The sequence below is a fragment of the Drechmeria coniospora genome, chromosome 02 (genome assembly GCF_001625195.1).
Source record: "Drechmeria coniospora strain ARSEF 6962 chromosome 02, whole genome shotgun sequence".
In the NCBI taxonomy this organism is placed as follows: domain Eukaryota; kingdom Fungi; phylum Ascomycota; class Sordariomycetes; order Hypocreales; family Ophiocordycipitaceae; genus Drechmeria; species Drechmeria coniospora.
In genome coordinates, this window is record NC_054390.1 from 5,475,896 (window position 1) to 5,493,529 (window position 17,634).

The 17,634-nt window shown below is 54.6% G+C and overlaps 7 protein-coding genes across 7 annotated transcripts; 3 read left to right on the forward strand and 4 right to left on the reverse strand.

Annotated features, from left to right (window-relative positions):
* Positions 1 to 309: 309 nt before the first annotated feature.
* On the reverse strand, positions 310 to 3,051 carry DCS_04590 (EF hand domain protein; the record flags this gene model as incomplete). The annotated part of the gene is made up of 1 exon (XM_040801898.1): positions 310 to 3,051. One exon carries the CDS (start codon positions 3,049 to 3,051, stop codon positions 310 to 312), a length of 2,742 nt encoding a protein of 913 aa, XP_040656931.1.
* Positions 3,052 to 3,686: 635 nt separating this feature from the next.
* Positions 3,687 to 4,793, forward strand: DCS_04591 (mitochondrial hypoxia responsive domain-containing protein; the record flags this gene model as incomplete). Its single annotated transcript, XM_040801899.1, has 4 exons — positions 3,687 to 3,788; positions 3,870 to 4,012; positions 4,107 to 4,177; positions 4,249 to 4,793. The coding sequence occupies 4 exons, from the start codon at positions 3,687 to 3,689 to the stop codon at positions 4,791 to 4,793; spliced, it is 861 nt and encodes a 286-aa protein (XP_040656932.1).
* A 185-nt stretch (positions 4,794 to 4,978) lies between these two features.
* On the reverse strand, positions 4,979 to 6,864 carry DCS_04592 (TLDc domain containing protein 2; the record flags this gene model as incomplete). Its single annotated transcript, XM_040801900.1, has 2 exons — positions 4,979 to 6,733; positions 6,799 to 6,864. The coding sequence occupies 2 exons, from the start codon at positions 6,862 to 6,864 to the stop codon at positions 4,979 to 4,981; spliced, it is 1,821 nt and encodes a 606-aa protein (XP_040656933.1).
* Positions 6,865 to 7,987: 1,123 nt separating this feature from the next.
* On the reverse strand, positions 7,988 to 9,397 carry DCS_04593 (uncharacterized protein; the record flags this gene model as incomplete). The annotated part of the gene is made up of 3 exons (XM_040801901.1): positions 7,988 to 9,109; positions 9,176 to 9,298; positions 9,392 to 9,397. 3 exons carry the CDS (start codon positions 9,395 to 9,397, stop codon positions 7,988 to 7,990), a joined length of 1,251 nt encoding a protein of 416 aa, XP_040656934.1.
* A 1,586-nt stretch (positions 9,398 to 10,983) lies between these two features.
* DCS_04594 (uncharacterized protein) lies at positions 10,984 to 12,128 on the forward strand (the record flags this gene model as incomplete). Its single annotated transcript, XM_040801902.1, has 3 exons — positions 10,984 to 11,421; positions 11,571 to 11,834; positions 11,904 to 12,128. The coding sequence occupies 3 exons, from the start codon at positions 10,984 to 10,986 to the stop codon at positions 12,126 to 12,128; spliced, it is 927 nt and encodes a 308-aa protein (XP_040656935.1).
* Positions 12,129 to 12,548: 420 nt separating this feature from the next.
* Positions 12,549 to 14,888, reverse strand: DCS_04595 (uncharacterized protein; the record flags this gene model as incomplete). Its single annotated transcript, XM_040801903.1, has 2 exons — positions 12,549 to 14,592; positions 14,695 to 14,888. The coding sequence occupies 2 exons, from the start codon at positions 14,886 to 14,888 to the stop codon at positions 12,549 to 12,551; spliced, it is 2,238 nt and encodes a 745-aa protein (XP_040656936.1).
* A 1,658-nt stretch (positions 14,889 to 16,546) lies between these two features.
* DCS_04596 (uncharacterized protein) lies at positions 16,547 to 17,430 on the forward strand (the record flags this gene model as incomplete). Its single annotated transcript, XM_040801904.1, has 2 exons — positions 16,547 to 17,264; positions 17,366 to 17,430. 2 exons carry the CDS (start codon positions 16,547 to 16,549, stop codon positions 17,428 to 17,430), a joined length of 783 nt encoding a protein of 260 aa, XP_040656937.1.
* Positions 17,431 to 17,634: the final 204 nt, after the last annotated feature.

Below are 17,634 nucleotides of genomic sequence, written 5' to 3' on the forward strand. Positions count from 1 at the left end.
GTTTGGAGCATGGCGTTGGGGAAATTTCGTTTCACTTTCGATGCAGAGAGGGCTTGCTCACGAAGTTATGAAATGCTCAGGACGGAGGGGGATAAGCATGTCCGCCTCATCCAATCGAGCTCAACTGGCTCATAGAACATAAATATACTACGCTCTTCCGTTTTTTGTTCGTCCGCTTTTGGTCTAGGTCATGGATGAAGCAAAATGACATGATTCGATCCTGGCTTGTCGTTACCAGTGGGGGCAGTCATCCATCTGCCGCCTCCGCTTGCTAGATCATCATGGACCATATAGGTGGTGGCGAAAGTGTCAAGGGATGCAAAAATCGATCCAGCTGCCGAGGTAGTCCAGTCTGTTGCCCAGGCATTCCTGGTTTCTGTAGATGGCTTCGAACTCCTCAAAGCCGAGTCGTCCCCAGCCGCCCCTCTCCGCGGCTTTGGCCTCAGCCAGATTCAGCATTTTCCACCTCTGCAGCATCTCTGCGTTTGGTTCGCTCTCGGTCGACCGTTCCGATGCCGAAGCAGATTCATGCACGAATTCTTCAAACAGCACTCCTGTAGATGTTAACCTCTTCGGGCTTGGCGTGTCGTCGGGGGATGAGTCGTTGTTAGGCCGGAACTGCGGGAGAGTTGGGTCCCGATACTCCCCCACCTCGGCATCATCGGCCACAGACGACTCAGACGGAATCCTGTAGTCGGACAGGTCAAAGGACATGTCGACATCAATTTCCAGCGCGTTTCGCGGCTCCAACACGGCAGTGCAGCTATCGCCAGAAGTTTCGAGATTTGGGGCCGTAGCGGCAGCCTGGGCCGCTGGGGCCGCTGGGGCCACAGCACCTTCATCAGCCGCGCGCCTTTCGGACGATGGAACAGATTTGACGACTTCATCCTTCTCGTTGGCCTCCTCTAGCGCTTCAATGTCGGTCTTGAACCTTTCTCTCCGCTCCTTCGTCTCTGCCGCCTCGATGGCCATGTCTTCGGCGGTCTTAAAAATGATGTCGAGGAGCTCGTTGAATGCTTGCTGCGTCACCTGATAGAGTATCTCCTTGCCGGCGTCCCTTTCGGCGTCAGGAATGTCCATGCCTCCCCATCTCTCTGGAATGCTCCTGGACGAGGTGGATGGGTTGGAACGGATCTCGAAGTCATCGACGTCCTCGGCAAAGCGCACCTTGGAACTTGACCGCGACCGAGTGAATACGGTTGGCCTATCCGCCGACTTGGAGTTATCGGCCGCCTTTTTTAGCTTGGCAAGAATGTCCTCGTCGCTCCCCCAATCATCGGGGGCTAGACCACCTTCCTCCTCGTCGAGGTAGAAATGCCGCCGTTTCCATCGTTCGTGAAGCTGGCCTCGAGCCATGTCTCGCCGTCGCTTCTCCAGCTTGGACGCTCGGCGACGGGAATTAGCCAGGAAGCGGGCTCGACGTTCGCTGTCGTTTTGCGGTGGGGCCGTGGAATCGGAGTCAATGCAGTTGCCATGAGCATCGTGGTCATGACCCTCCACATCGCCGTCGCCCTCGTCCTGAGTATCCAATTCGTCATCGGTTTCGCCGACCTCGGGGTTGCTGATTCCGGCCAGGAACTCTGGGAGATCGTCAAGATTACTCGGCGGCTGTAGAAGGGTGGCTAGGTACGTTTGGTATGTGTCGTCGACGCTCGATCGATGGACCGCCTGCCAGCTGCTGTCGGTGTCACCGCTACTCGTGAATCGCCGTCTCGGTCGCTGCGCAGTGAGGTAGGCAAACAAACTCGTTAGAATGTCCTCTCGAGTCGTTGTATCACCCCGGTTTTCGGCGATCGCGCCATTGTATCCTGCGTCAATATCAACGCTACCGTCGGGGCGATACATTTTGCCCTCGAATCGCATGTTGCCATCTGCGGCGGGCACTCGTCCTTCGCGGCCGAAAAGGCTGCTCAACGGCTGGCGGCTTGTGACGAGCTGCTGTGCTTCCGTGCTGGCAAGGAGCTGATCCTCCAGCCCGTCCAATATGTCCTTGTGCATCTGCTTATACAAGACGTAATACGCCCTGAACATTCGCAGAAAATCGCGCCTGTTCACGTAACCGTCACCGTCAATGTCATAGCCCTCAAACACTTTGCGCAGCTTGTCCTTGCGTTTGCGATAGGAGAGTCCGTCGAGGAACTCGCCAAAGCCAATGAGGTCATCGTGATTTGAATCGTAAAAGGAGAACATTCGGTCGTGAATGAGATTGGGCGCCGCGTGGCGGGATCCACCGGTGGGCACCAGGCACCTCTCGAATGTCTTCCGATCCATGGCGACGCGCAGCTCGTCCGGGTCGTCCCTCCACTCCGTGTTAGCCATGAACGTCCACTGTTCCCAAAAGGCCTCCAGCTCGGGCCTCTCGAAGCCAGTATCCCTGACCAACCTGGCCATCAACCCCCTCGGCAGGTTGCGGCGGCACGTGTCCGGGTCGCCAGTGTACCAAACCGGTTGCATCTGCCGAGGACCAAAAGGAGGGGCAGGCACTCGAATCTTGTAGAATATGTGCGTCTTGATGTGGACTCCTTGCGTCTCGCAAGCCTCGCAGAGGTCAAAGTCGGCGCAGTTGGCACATCGGTACCGAACCCCGCGAATGGGCACCATGCCACAAGAATTGCATTGGCAGCCTCTATGAACACAACCATTTCGTTTCGCGTTGTCTTCCGAAACCCGAAAGAGCAAGTTGACTATGTTGTGTCCTGCTCGCTGGGCTGTCGAAATCCCGGACGTGTCGGTCCACCACTCATCCTCGGCCGCTTCGACTACCGTCTCGGCATCGTCCGGCACGGGAGCAGGGCCGATGACTGAACTCCCGTCACCCTGATACTCCGAGGATGAGCTTGATTCGGCGTCGTTGCGTTGCGACCGGCGGCTCGAGCGCCGTACTGCGTTGCTCCTCTGCAAGCTCCCCCCTATATGGACGTGTTGTGCTGTCGACGTCTGGCGAGACTGGTAGGCGTAGTATCCGACAGAGGCGGCGGCAAGTGCAGACACTAATGCTACGACCAACCGCGGCCGAGTCAAGGTGTCGACCGAAGGAGTCGAAGGCCACATGGCTTCTCACAGCATCGTGGTTGTCGGCGGACGGCGCGATGGTGGGATCGATCCCCAACATGAGTTGGCGTTTGGTACGCCACAGGAGATTTGGTGATCAAAATCGAGGTGATTTCAGGAATAACAGCTGCGGTGAATTTCAGGATAATTATGTGACAAAATATTTGAGTATTGTTCCGAGGAGAGAGCGGTGATGGAAAAATGCTGAGCTATATACCTGTTCTTGTAGAGGGAGGTTGAAGCAAGCAATCATTGACGACGTAGTGGCATTAGGAGAGAAAGTTACCAGGCACCTATCCTTGCAGTACTTGTACTTGTACTTGTACTTGTACTGCTTTAAGTACTAAGTACCGTAGAGTTAGCAGGTGCACGCCTCCGAACATTTCCGATGTACTAGTCGTACTCCGTACTAACATGTACTTACTTGGTGGTACTGCTACTGCAACTAAGTACAGTAAGTAAGTACAGTACAGCTACGAAGTACTGTACTCCGCAAGTACAGAGTACTTAGATGTAGTAGTATTGGCAATAATAAGTACAGTACTGTCCGGATACTATGGTAGGTATTACCTATTAGTACCACGTAGTAGCCGTTGCCAGTAGCTCGCTGGACCCTCCACCCAGAATCTTCAGGCATGAACAATGTCCATTATTCGCCACTCCCAGTGGACGAACCTTGGCGGGATTCCAGGCGGCAAGCTGCCGCTATTAACTCACAGTGTGACGGTAGGCGGTGGGTGGGTCAGAGTCTGTACTTGTAAAATGACTGTTGATTGACATTGACCGTTTCGTTGCTCGACATCATTATCCGACAATAGCTTCGGCAATCAACTATTTCTGCTCCGCAACGCCCCTCGACCCGTCTCCTCGCCGTCTACGCTGCTGAGTCGCAGTTCAAGATGGCGAACAAACTGCCACCTCCCTATTCGGGATCCATGCCTTCGTCGTTTGACGATGATCAGTACGCGCGCATTCCCCGTGGCCCAATGTCGATTCGATTCGATTCGATGGGATCCAAGCCAACAACAGCCGAGCTCATATGATGGATGGCGCAGGGAGTTTTACAATGAGCGACCGATGCATAAGATCTTCCGAAAGATTAAAGAGGAGCCTCTTGTACCTCTTGGTACGTGCCGTGCAATAGAATCGGCGTACGAGTCCAGACATTGCACCCGTCTAACCCTCACGCGACCGCAGGCATCGGCCTCACCGTCTTCGCTTTTGTCAACGCCTACCGCGCCCTCCGCCGCGGCGATTCTCAACAAGCCAACAAGATGTTCCGCGCTCGAGTCGCCGCGCAAGGCTTTACTGTCATCGCCATGGTAGCCGGCAGCATGTACTACAGCCGTGACCGCGAGAAAAGCAAGGAACTCCGCAAACTCCACGAGGAGCGCGACGCCGAGGAGAAGCGTCAGAAATGGATTCGCGAGCTCGAGGTACGCGATGAGGAGGACAAGGCGATGAAGGCGATGATAAGCCAGCGCCGACAGCAGAACCGGGCTCTGTCCGAAGGGGAGGCGCCAGCCCAGATGGAAGCAGATTCCTCCAGGACGCAGGGAACGGGAGGAATACTAGGTAAAATGGGACTCTGGTCGCAGGCCGAGACGACAGCGGCGGAGAACGAGGCGACGAAGGCTGCGGAAGCCGACGAGAGGCCAAAAAGGAACAACCCCAGGAGCTCGTTGGGGATGATCGGGGAAGCCATTGCCGCTGGGAAGAATGAGGAGCCACCGAAGAAATAAATAAGAGATCGCTGTTGCGTTGGCTGTGGATACAAAATGTACGATATACTACGTCTTGGACGCGTTCGCTACGATAGCTCTACTCTCGCACGGCAGGCTGCCACTCAAAACGATCGGTCTACGGGGGAAGGGGGACGGAGTGCCGCCACGGGTGCATCAATGGCAACTAGCGAGGCGAAGGGTCCCTATCCCATAGATCCCCCGCTCTGGTGTCCGCCAACAAGGCCGGCCATCTCCAGCAAGGCTCTGTCGGCTTGTATGTCACCCGTTCCCAAATTAATCCGTCTCCGGGCCTCGGCCTCCCTCGCCTCCCAAGCCCACCTTTCGGCTTGCACCTTCGCCTCATCTTCGCCACCGCAGCCCCAGACCTCGAGGCTGTCGATCTGGAAGCGATCCTGAAAGTCAAACTGGCGCGTTATGCTCGTGTGGAAGGCGCCGCCGCGGGATGTGTAGTCATGGTTGAAAACGGCAAACTCGAATGACTCGTCGAGAAGGAGAGAGACGGGCCCAAGGGTGTAGAGCTCGCCTCGGCGATGAGACTTGGAGGGTTTAGGGTGCGGGCAGCCGAAGGAGAGGCAGGATTGGTTGTTCGGAGGCTTCGTGAAGGCGACGTAGTCGGTGTTGATGGTCGAGGCGGAGAAGACGTCGTGGCAGGGTTCGAGCTGGAAGAGAAGGGACTCGGAGTCTCCGAAACACTCCTTGTGCGTGTGCTTCCAAGGTTCCCTGACGTAGACGCCAAAGGTGACAGAGTCGGATTTGCTGCCGTGAGGAAAGCGCTTCGACGGCAGCGAGGCGAAAAAGGCAGTCTCCTGGCCTCCGTCGGGTACGTCACCGAGGCGGGTGCCGCGGACGAGGAGGATGGTGGGTGCCCTCCAGTTGAAAACCTTGGACTCGAAGCTCCCCATGGAGAAGCCGTCTTGGTTGCCCGAGTACAGGAGCCTCACCCTGCGGAAGAGGGAAGAGCCGGGAAGAAACATGGAGATTTGCGAGAGGACGTGATCGTTTAGAATATCGGCTTGGTCCGACAGCAGGGGTTGGACTGGCTTCGGCGGCGCGCCGGTGGGTGATCTCTTGCCATCCTCTCGGCCCTTGGAGAAGTCGAGGTTCTTGGAGAAGAGAAAGTGCTCAAAGAGGCCGTTGAAGCCGTTGAAAAGGTAGGGAAAGAGAACGGGAATGATGGTCTTGAAGTGCCGATACCTGATGCCGGGGAAAGTTTCGGCGTCGACGAAGGAGGCGAGGATGTTCTCGGCCGTCGACCGCAGAGCGTCAAGCTGGAGGCCAGACACCCGACCGGAGTACTGCGACAGGCTTTCTTGGGGGTCCAAGGGCGCGGCGAGGAGGAGAAGCATGATGAGCTTTCGGAAGTTATCGGTGGGTATGATGGCATCGTGAAAGGGAGGGGCGTCGCCCTGCTTCACCGCTTCGGTGATGTCGAGGAGTTCGTAGGCGGTCAGGACGAGCTCGTCGTCGTCGCCGTCGTCGTCGTCATCCACCGGCGCATCGACGGCAAAGCCGGCGGAATGGGGCGTCGTCATCGTCGATGGTAGGCGCTCCGTCCTGGGCAGAGGCGACGACGTACCGGCTACGGAGGCCTTGCGGTCGTAGACGGCGAGGCTCTTGAACAGCAGCTTCGTCCGGTCGGAGGCGCCCTTGGCCAGCACTCGCCGGTAGCGCTCCGTCATGATGACGACGACCATGATCATCTGCGGCAGCTCGAGAACGACGGGCGCCTCCTTGAGGAAGGGGAACGCTCCGAGGTACGAAACCATCTGGAAGATGACGGGAGATGCGCCGAGAATGTCGGGAATCTCGAGGTAGCGCGAGATGGTGTCCTCCTTAAGGTACTTGACCGAGGCCTGATGATCGGCGAGGCTTTTGAACACATCTTTGAGCGAGTAGTACTCGAGCGAGGTGAAGCATTTATCTTTGAACCGAAGAGCCTAGCTGTCGGTTAGCGAGCATGAAGCAAGTCGGCCGTCGAGCGCGTAGGCGGGTGGAAGCTCACGAGCTCTGCCGTCAGGTCCTCACGGGAGCGATGGCGCGGCCGCTCATCCGACACGGACTGGCCCATGGTGTGCAGCCTAGTCGACGCGCATCTCTTTCAAACCGGCACCGCGATGGACATGCCAGGACAGAGGTAGGGGAACCTCACGTCGAGACTCGGGTGAAGTTATACGGTGCAAGTACTGGCACAGCTATGGTTCCGTACGTGCCTGCATCGACGTGTCGTGAGTATGTTGGGCACTAGTAGGGTCGTGCCTCCCAAGTAGGGACGGTGCCAAGGCCTCTGACTGCCCCGAGCCTTCCAACGCGCTCGTTCGTTCTTGCCGCCACCAACCAACAAGCTCGAGTAGGTCACCGCAAGTCAATTTACCACTCGTTGACCACTAGATGCCATGTACGTGTACTTACAGTGTGTACGGAGTACGGGGTACATACACTAAAATGCATTATACCTGCCTATGCTTTGCAGTTTACTTACACCTCCTTCCGCGGCACGAATGGGAGAACGCGGCAGGAGCGCCACGCGTGCCACTAGTGTCTCGATCGCGCCTGCTCTAGACAACGTGCACTAGCAGAATGGAATGAGAGATGCACCTTCCTTGAACTATATTACCATATATACTCCGTATACAAGTGTACTTACAAAGCAGGCCTGCATCTACATGCACAACTGCATGTATTAAGGACAAGTGCAAATTCGTGCATTCTCTTCACTCGACCGAGCGTGAGATTTTGACCAACGTTGGCAGCCATCAATGCTCAACCCGAACACCTAGGTACAGCACCTCTCATGGCGACATCTTTATTGTTCGTCCTGCAGAGGCGAAACTAGGATGCGGTCATGGCAGTTTGGCTAGCGCGTACCATGGCAGGCCCCTTGCGAACATAGGCCAACTCGACGGGCGACGGCGACCATGTCGACTTCCGTGAAAGTTCGGGATGAACGAACAAGGCTGAACGGGAAAGTCCGCCTTGTGCTTTTGGCAACGAGACATACTGCATCCGTTCGCATGTGCACTTGTCGGTGGTTTTCAATGCCGACTCCACGATGCAGGTTCCTTGACAAGATCTGATCCGGCGCGCCCATGCATGCATCCATGGTCATGGTCATGGTCATGGCCATGGTCCTTCATTCACATTCTCTCTCCCCGCCATAGCTCACCCCGTCAGCATTCGCAGCAACATCAAAGTCAACCTGCCGGCTCGACGACACCTTTCTTGTACCCCGGCCTCGTCTCGGCCGACGTGACATTGCCGGTGGCCTTGTTCTTCTCTCGCTTATTGATGTACGCCTGAAACTCCTTGTATCCGTTCCACAGTTGCAACTGGAGCACGAGTTTGACCACCTCGACGGTGCAGACGAGCTCGGGGCGTTGGCAACTTCGTGAGCAACTCTCCCTGCACAGCGGGATCACCTCCCTCTTGATCCAGATGATGATCAGACGCTTGAGCGGCTCCTGGCACCGCTGTGTTTGGTTGCAGTAACGAACCCCCCCATCACCATCGCCAGCTTCCATTCCCGTCAATATCACCACCCCGTCCTCTTCGAAGCGGAAGGGGGGTTTCTGGTTCGGGCCGAGACCTGCCGCCCTCGCCCCGCTCGCCTTCGTTCGCCGTGACGCCGTGGAAGCTTTCACACCCCTCTCCCACTGCATCCGCATCACGTCGACTCTCTCCGCATCAAGGGACTCGAGGCTGGTGCTCTGCCGATTCCCGCCAGGAGCCTCCTCTTTGTCTGCCTGCACCTGCCGAACCAGCTCCGTCACGTTGATGGTCTGCGGAGTGAATTGCCGATCGCTCTCCTTGCCTGGTCGCCTTCTGACCTTGTTCTTCCCCTTTGGTGCAGCTGAATGAGGCCGGGCAGGTGGTAAAAACATTAAGTTATTCTTGTTGCCGCCGTATGAAAAGGTCGTGTTATCCGAAAAAGTCACGTTGTGTGCTAAAGTCGAGTTGTACATGAAAGTTGAATTGCACGTAAACCAGGAGGCGTGGTCGATGCCTCTCTCTCTCGCCGGCATTATCCTGTGAGCAAAACGCTCCCTCCATTCGCATCTGTTCAACACGTCGGTCGCATGGCTCTTCCTCCATACTCGTCGCGCTTGAGTGATGGAGGAGCTCGAACTGGATTCCGGTTTGATCGGGTTCCTCCTTCGAATCCATTGCCTAAGATTCGTCCCAGGCTTCAGGCCGTACGATTCCCACAGTCGCCTGGACCAGGGCGTGACGTCGTACTGAGGGACTCTCCAGTAGAAAACGCAGCTGGTGTAGATAAACCATAAGGTGACTGGGTTGAACATGTACTGGTTGACGAGCTATCATATTTCACCAGCTCAGTCACCAATCGATACGACGGCGCAAGAAGACGAAAAATCCCCTACCTGATGAGCCTTATCGACCTTCTGGAGCCCGTCATAGATGAGGTGGCGCCCGAGACTCGTCGTTGCAAACTTGTGCGCTTCGCTCTCCAGCGCATCGGTGAAGTTTCTCACTTGCTGCGCATACTAGTCATCGGGATGGTCATCATCGTCAGCGTTTTCGTTCCTAGATCTGACCTTTTCGCTCCTTTCCTTCGATTCCCCCTTTTTACCACTCACTTTCATGTAGCAATAAGCGCATTTCGTCTGCGCTGGTAACGCCCGTAGGTATTCCAGTTCCTCCGCGAACATCTGCAGCAACGACGCCCAAGTGGAAAGGACACGGGTCACAATCTTTTATCCGTTAATGCCTTTCTCTCTTTATCCGATAAATCCATATCCTCTTTTCCTTTTGCGGCTGGGTGTTTTACCTGGACCTCCTGCGTAATCGCGCACATACTTGCTCCCGTAACCCCAAGTTCCACTCCAGGGCATTCTCTCATTCTGGCCAAGTCTCGCTGGGTGTTTTCAAGCATCCAGCCCATACCGTACAAAATTATGCAGAAATCTTTGTCATTGATCGGTGCCGCCTTTTTCGTTTTCCAGTACATCCTTGGGATGGGAGCCTCGATCCGCTTTCGTCCTGAGAACCCGTTGTCGGGATAGCTGTCACTGTAAACTTCTGAATCACGATCGATCCCACCCCAACTGTTGTCCTTTTTTTTGTGCGGTTTAGATCCGACAACTTTTCTACCCTTAGTCTCATCCTTCGAGATATCTGTCGAGCTGGAAATCTCATAGTTGCCCGGTGATCCGCGCCGATGACGGCTTAGGGAGTCGGCATCTGGCTGCGAGAAAGATGCAGCCAGGCTAAGGGTGAGTAAAATTAGAAATTCAATAGACCGCATAATTGCTTATGACGGGGAACAATCGTGTTTCACTCCTATTCTAAATGGGCCGCTGGAGAGGAGGGGAGGTGGTGGCACGACCATAACACTTTTAAGGAGTACAGTGAGTATCTATCACGCCAGACCACCCCCCCCCCCCCCCCCAACAAAAACAAACAGAAGATCGCTTCTCGCCAAGTATACGCGGTAGATCATGTTAAAATTCTAACTGTCATTATTTCTTTTGTACATATAAACATAAAAACGGAGTTGAGGCCATTTGTACCATGATCGTAAGCAACGCAAGCCAACTAACGCAACATAACCCAGTTGGGAGCATACCAATAGCAATGAACAGAGAAAAAGAACAAGCGGGGAAAAGTGCAGCAGGAAACCCAGGGTTCTTTCATGCACAATGTAATTTTCTGAGGCACTTTTGCCCGCCTGTTCTTTCTCGTACGCTTGGCTGACCGCAAGGCCTGTGGTTGCCGAAACTGTGGTATCACACGACCCTGCAAGATGGAAACAGAGCTCTAGGCTGCATTGTTTACACGAGAAACTCATAAACTGACGCGTCATGGCAAACAAATGCAAACAAATGCTTAATTTTGAAAGAAAAAAAATTATAGTTTAGGCGTGGTTGTGAGGACATTACGAGATGTTCGCGTCATATATCACTCACAGTTCAAATAACCTTGACAGACAGCTAAAGACAATCTATGGAGTACTTTTATCAGAATAAATAATATATCACGAACAAATAAATAAATAATTTTATGGCTGGTATGGGCATCCAATCTTGTAAACCACACGATTTCTTACATCGGCCGTGCAGCCCGCAGCGCATCTCTATACTATTCATCCCCTTCATACTCTTCATTCATTGATTTCATTTCGTTCCCTGGGTCCTGAAGACACCGATTTGGGCTTCTACTCGTAGCCACCATGGAATTTATTTTCTTCTTGGTCACTGCTCTGTTCATCGCTACTATCTGCGTAGTTACTACATTGCGTACGGAGCAATACTTTCCGCCTGAACCGGTAGGCCAAAAGGCTTCCTACCGGAAATACAAGGGAAAGATCAGTTTTCGCATGCAGGGCAACACAAACAACTCTATGAATGCGTATGTACCTGGCAAGTTGGGCAATGGAAACTCAACGCGGCATCGTCGAGGCAGAAGAAGCACAACATTCCTGACTACCAACATCTCTGATGATGATGAAATCCCATCCACGTCATTACCCCTCCTGTTCGATCATCCGGAAGAGAAATGGCAGATGCATAGCGAAATCTCAAATACTTTAATCGGTAGTATCGTAAAAGCTCATGCGAAGATCAGCGATGTCTTGGCAAAGCCGTGTCCAGCCTGGGAGAACTCATCAGTAAGTGCGCTAACATCTATGCTACACTTTGTGCCTACACATGCTATATCAACCGCCGATTCGGTCGTTATTCATTGACAACCTGATGCACCAACCACTGCAACTACACCATGCTCACGATGCGCTTGTTTCTGATACCCTTTGTCCAGAAGAGATGGGAGAAACTGCAGCAAGAGTTCACGTCGAATCAGGGCGCCGATGTCCTAAGAACCGAGTATCTCGAGGTGAAATCTCTTGATTCTATGATGATAGGCAGTATCATCTCGGGGCTAGAAGCAAAACCGCTGACAAATACAAAGGCACACAAGGCCATGCACGATGCTGCAGAGGCATTACGATCCCATTGCTCCGTTTTGAAGAGCTGGAACGAAGCTGTCTACACTGAGGTCCTCAGCACACTTGTCAGCACCGTTGTATGAAACCTCCCCGATCCTGCTGCCTTGCTTTCTCCCTTTTCGAAGCACTTCTGATACATACACCAGTTTCTTGCTGGCGTCATCATGGACACAAGCGGCGAAGAGGCGCCGGAGTACCTGAATGATATTCCGTGGAAGACGGTGCGCAAGATGTATGAGGTCGGGAATATGGGGACGCGCGGAGCTTACATAAAATGGAACGAGGATGAAACAGCAAGTCAATCTTGCGGGTGTCCTGCAGCGGAAGCAGAGTCCGTGCAAGACCTGAGAACTCGAGGCGAGGTATCATGATAGGACAATTATGAAGGAAGGGGTGGCAATCAAGCCGGACGCCCGGCGGGCGTTCGTTCAGGTTAGTGCACGAGAAATCGTAATTGAAACAATTTCCAAATGCATTCGACTCGATTCAAACCAGATACACGGCTTCCCAGCAACATTTGGTATTCTCTTCTCGTCTTCACCTCCTTCGCCGTTCGTTTGTTGCTGTATCTGCACGTTCCTTCCATTCGCAGCCAAAATACCTCGTCTCCTCTCGCCAAACATGACAGGCTCATACACACAAATAGGTATATTTAGCAGTTCGAAGTAGAAGATGCATGCTTTCAAACAATAGTACACTGAATTTTACCACGTTGCGCCCGACTCCGGCCAGACAACGTCAAATGGGCGCACCAGGGAAGGGGGGTGGGGAGGGGTTGTTGCAATGCATTGTTAAATCGCTTCTGCCTGCTTCTCCACCACGGCTTGGATGAGACGCTCATATTGGGACTGGCTTTCTTGCTCTGGGTCGAGGAATTTCATCATATCAGTCGGCTGTGGTGCTTTTCTGATGGAAGTCGTCGACCAGAGAACCCCCAGCTTTCCCGACTGACTTCTCTCGCTTTCCGACTCGGGCTTTGGGGTGGGGGTATCATTCTTCGACTCCTCTCCCGCGGATGGCGGCTGGTCCCCGCCACCTTGCTCGCTCCTCGGAAGCCGCATCGCCAACAGGACATACTCGGCCCGTGTCATGTTATCCATGATGTCGTCCATGTACCAACGCACTTCATCCTGCGGAGCCACGACCCTTGCCAGGTTTTCGAGATGCCGGCCGCTATTGGACTGAAGTCGAATGGTAACTGGCTGGTAGTAATCCAACGCTGGGTCTCCGCCATAGTCAGAGGTGCTGCCCTTGCGCACGATCAAGAACGAAGCGACAACTTGCTGTCCAGTCTGCGTCGGCAGAAATTCCAACACACTGTACTTGGGGAACAGATACCGATCTCCGGTGCCAAAATCGAAAATGACTGCCGATATGTCGGGCCGAGAGACGGGTGGAGCAGCTTTGGAGCGAAGCGGCTGCGGAGTTGGCTGTGCCATGGCGGGAGCACCAGCGGCCTTCACCTGACCATTAGGCAGCCCATTGGGCACCTGCGGCCTCGCTTGGGCTGGAGGAATCGAAGCCTTCGGGACAATCTTCGCATCCCGGTGCAGTCGATCGAGAATATCTTTCAGGTCTTGCGCATCAGTAGGACCCGGTCGTCCATCGGCGACGCGCCGAATCATGTCTTTCGTCCTCTGGTCCTCCAGTGCCGTTTTTACGACAAGAACGACGAGGGGGTCGCTTCTTGGAGGAGGGCGCAACTCGCTCGACTTCTGGTGCGGATTAGAGGCCAGGACGATGTCAAGAATCGTCCGAACCTCATCAGCAAAATACTTCACCGTCCGACCATCGACCAGCAGCCTATCTGCCGACGGTCCTTGCTGTCCACCCTTCTGCTTGTACTCGGCGTTGAGCTGATCAATGATCCTCTGAAACTGCGCCAGCTCCCCTTCTCTCGCCTGCCCAACGGCCACTCGCTTCATCAAGTCACGCAGTGCTGGATCACCAGAGGCTTTCTGGGCCAAGAGGGCTATGACAGGATCGTTCACGGCGGGTTTTGCCACCGGCGCTGCCGGTTTTGCCACCGAAGGAGACGGAGCTGCACCAACCGGTCCGGGAGGTCGGTCTGTAGCGTGAACCGGAGGTGTGCTGCTTGGCGGGGGGGTAGCGACTTGTATTTGGGGCGGGTTTGGCAAAGGCTGGTTCGCTGCGGCCAGCGGAGGAGCTGCTCTTGGTAGGGAGGAACTTGCCGGAGAGGCCCGGGGAGTCATTCCAGGGTTCGCAGATGGAGCCGCATTGTGCATTGCAGGAGCAGAGTGGACGAGTTCAGTCCCGGACACGGGTTGGTGCGGTATTTGCGGCGCAGGTGCAGGCGGAGGCGCAGGCGATGGCGACGGCTGGAGTTGTCGGGTCGTCAGACTCGGTGATGGGACAAATACAGGTGACTTTGCCGCAATCATCGGCATGGGCGTTATGGGCGTTGGTGTAGATGGAGGGGGGGGCATGTAGCCGTTGGGAGGGCCGTATTGGAGGACTGGCCGTACTTTTGCGGGCTGTTTCTTCGCCTGCAATTGCGGATGCTGTTTCTTCGTGCCTGGTGTCTGCTGTTGCTTGCTGGCCGTTGGCGTCGGTTGCTGCTGCTGCTTCCCAGCGGCTGGTGTCTGCCGCTCAGGTAGCTTCGATGTCTTGACAGCGTACATTGTGGCCTCGACTATGTGCGGCTCGATGGTGATGGTGACGGCGCCGACCTTCATCATGCTGTCCTTTGGTGGATTCTTGGGATCCTCGTGCAGGACGCCCTTTCGCTTGTACGGCTTGGTCCAGTATTTCTCGAACAGCCCTTCATTGATCCACCTATGACGGGATCGGGACAGCGACTCGGCGAGAACACCACTGGCAGACATGCGTCATCAGCGCTGGCCTGTTTTGATGCACCTCATGGGAAGAGGAAGGGGGGGGGGGGGGTTGGTCGCGACATGCCTCTCCGTTACCGACTGAAATTCTTTGGAGGACAAGCTTCCCGGCTGCGGGTCCTCGACAGTGGGCAAAGGCTTCCCGACCTGTATGGAAGTGGGAAGCGGCGGCGGCAGTGAAGGTTCCGGTGTGGGCTCGCGTACTGGCTCGGGCGGCGGCGCAGGGGTTGACGATTGCTCTCGCAGCGAAGTACGACGTTTGGCAGCGAGCTCCATTCGTGCCGCTGCCCGGGGGGGAAGTTTCCTCTTCTTTTCCATCTTACGTGCTTCGGCTTCCTCGACGGAGGTGGTGGAATTCGATGAGAGGCCGGCTAGGATGAGCAAGTCATACTGGTGTTCTGCGGAGAAGACCGAGGGCCCAATCGGTGGGTTCGATGCTGCTGAAGGCTGGTGCAGGGAGCTCGGGTGTTGGATGGTAGCGGTAGCGGTGGTAGAGGAGGTTATACGGGAAGCGAATAGAAAGGCAATGAGTGAGGAAGGTTAGGTGAGGTGTAGTTGATTGACATGCGAAAGGTTAGCAATGCGTGGGTGTGAGAGTTCTGAGGTCGAGGTTGGTGCTGTATGCGGCGTATGATTGGTCCTGTGCACGAGGCGGAGTCGTCGCCGACAACTGGAGACAATCCGAATGGCGAGACAACAGCAGGAAATAGGAAAAGTACGATAAATGAGAAAGAAATTGGCAAGATAATTATTGGCTCATATATGAGGGTAAAGGAAGGCGTGTCAACTGTTCCTTGCGTCAAGAAATAGTACTACTTTCAGGTCGTAGTCGGTTGAGTGCATCTGGATCTCGTCTTGTATTAACACAAGGCGGCTGATATTGCTCAAGCCAGCACGTTATTGGTACTGGTGTTCATTATTACTGGTGTCATGGCTGGTCTGCTGTGGCAATCCAGGCAGCTACCTAGTACCTTTGTACTAGCAATCAAGTGCTAAGGTACTAAAGTACTCCGTGCTCCGCACTAATAATACCCTTAGTAGGCACCCGTTGCGTGCCTGTGGAGCCCCGTCTCAGGAACCGACGCTTGAAGGGACTTGTCCTCGCCTGGCCAAGAGTGACATGTCGGTGCCGCAGTAATTAAACAGCAGCTCGAATATGTACCCTGTCCCCTCCCTCCTCAGACCAACCCAAGGTCGGCTGTACCTCTCGAGCAAGCTTCCGCTTGCCAACCTACCCGCTGCCCTTTTTCGTATACACTTGATAGACACGAGCTTTTGATAGACTTGATTGTCATCGTTGTCTCGAACTCGGGTCCCAAATATGGCATTCCTTCCGCAGCAGCTGCTGTGGATTTCCGTTGGACTCGTCACCGCCCCCTTTGCCTTCTACAGCGTTTTCCTTGGCTTGCTGGCGACACCCTTTGGTCAAAGACAGTACGTATGGCGAGCGGTGCGCCCATGGTCTGGTGTACCTGGCCGTTGACAGAGTCGGGAACGGTAGTGCACTCTACGCTCACAAGATCAACACTCTGCTGTGGTCAGACGTGAATCATCCCGAGGCATGGGGTTTCGCGAGTAGGTTGAAAGAACCGGTTTTCATCCTTTGTCAACGACTCTGATGGAATATGGCAGCCAACCAAGTCACGCCGTTCAACCTAAATACGCCTGACGGGGAAAGACTCTACAGCTGGCACATCTTGCCACTGCCCCTGTACCTGAGGAATGAGGCAGCACTCGCAACCCAGCTCACAGGACCCTCCTCTACGTTCACCGACACGGAGTCATTCAAGCTGTTGAAGGAAGACCCCGAGGCTAGATTGGTTCTTTACTGTATGCCAGGACACACGCCTTACCGGACGTGTTCTTCAAGCTGACAAACATCTGATAGTTCACGGGGTACGCCACATGATCCAGAACCCTTCCTCAACTGGACGATGGCAATGTCACCATTCACTGCTTACGTCTATTTTCGGGAGGGGCAGAATGCAGGTCATATCGCGCAAGCCTATAGGCCCTACATATATCACGCATTGACCGACACGTCATCCTACCATGTCGTGGCAATCGACTATCGAGGCTTTGGCCACTCGACCGGCGTCCCGAGTGAGGAGGGACTATTAACGGACGCATCGACGCTTGTTGAGTGGGCCGTGAAAGTGGCCGGTATCCCATCAAGTCGTATTGTGCTCCTTGGGCACAGCCTTGGCACCGCCGTCGTCAGCGGTGTCGCCGAGAGGTATGCTCTCAAGGGGGTCGAGTTTGCCGGCATCGTCCTCGTCGCGGGCTTCGGCGATCTCGTGTCCATGCTAACCGGATACCGCATCGGCGGAATCATCCCTATTCTGGGACCGTTTGCGTCATCGTCGACCTTTCTGCGCATACTCGACAGCCTCGTCACGGACAAGTGGCATTCAGCGAATCGGCTTGCCAACCTTGTGCGACACACAAAAAATAGACTGCGCCTCAACCTTGTTCATGCCAGAGATGACCGAGATATTCCGTGGACCGAGGACAACAAGCTTTTTCGAGCTGCGACGAATGAAACAGCGGGTACGGGTACGCTAGATGACGGCGAATTTGCCGCATGGAAAGAGCAGAGAACCGTCCACAAGGGCGCCGGTGCATTCGTCACGACGTGGCAGTCAGAGCGAGGTATAATTATTCGACAAGAATTATGCGCGCATGGAGGTGGGCATCTACTCTGGTGGCATCTCTCCCATTGATGGACCGTATCCTGACAATGACATAAACAGGCCACGATCCCATCGTTGCATCTGCGCCAGTCTCGCTTGCCATCATGAGATCCTTCGAACTTTGAGGGGCCGCACAAGCACGCTTAACGTCAGATCACTAATGGCGCTTCGTATCATGTCCATACGATCGATCGTACGTAGTAATGCGGCATTAGAAAAATTGGGGCATCAGCACCTTTCTCCTATGCCACAGCCCATTCTTGTTGCCACTCCTTGCTGCTCTTATATGCACTACGATGCTCCAGGATTCTGACATGTTCTAGATGCCC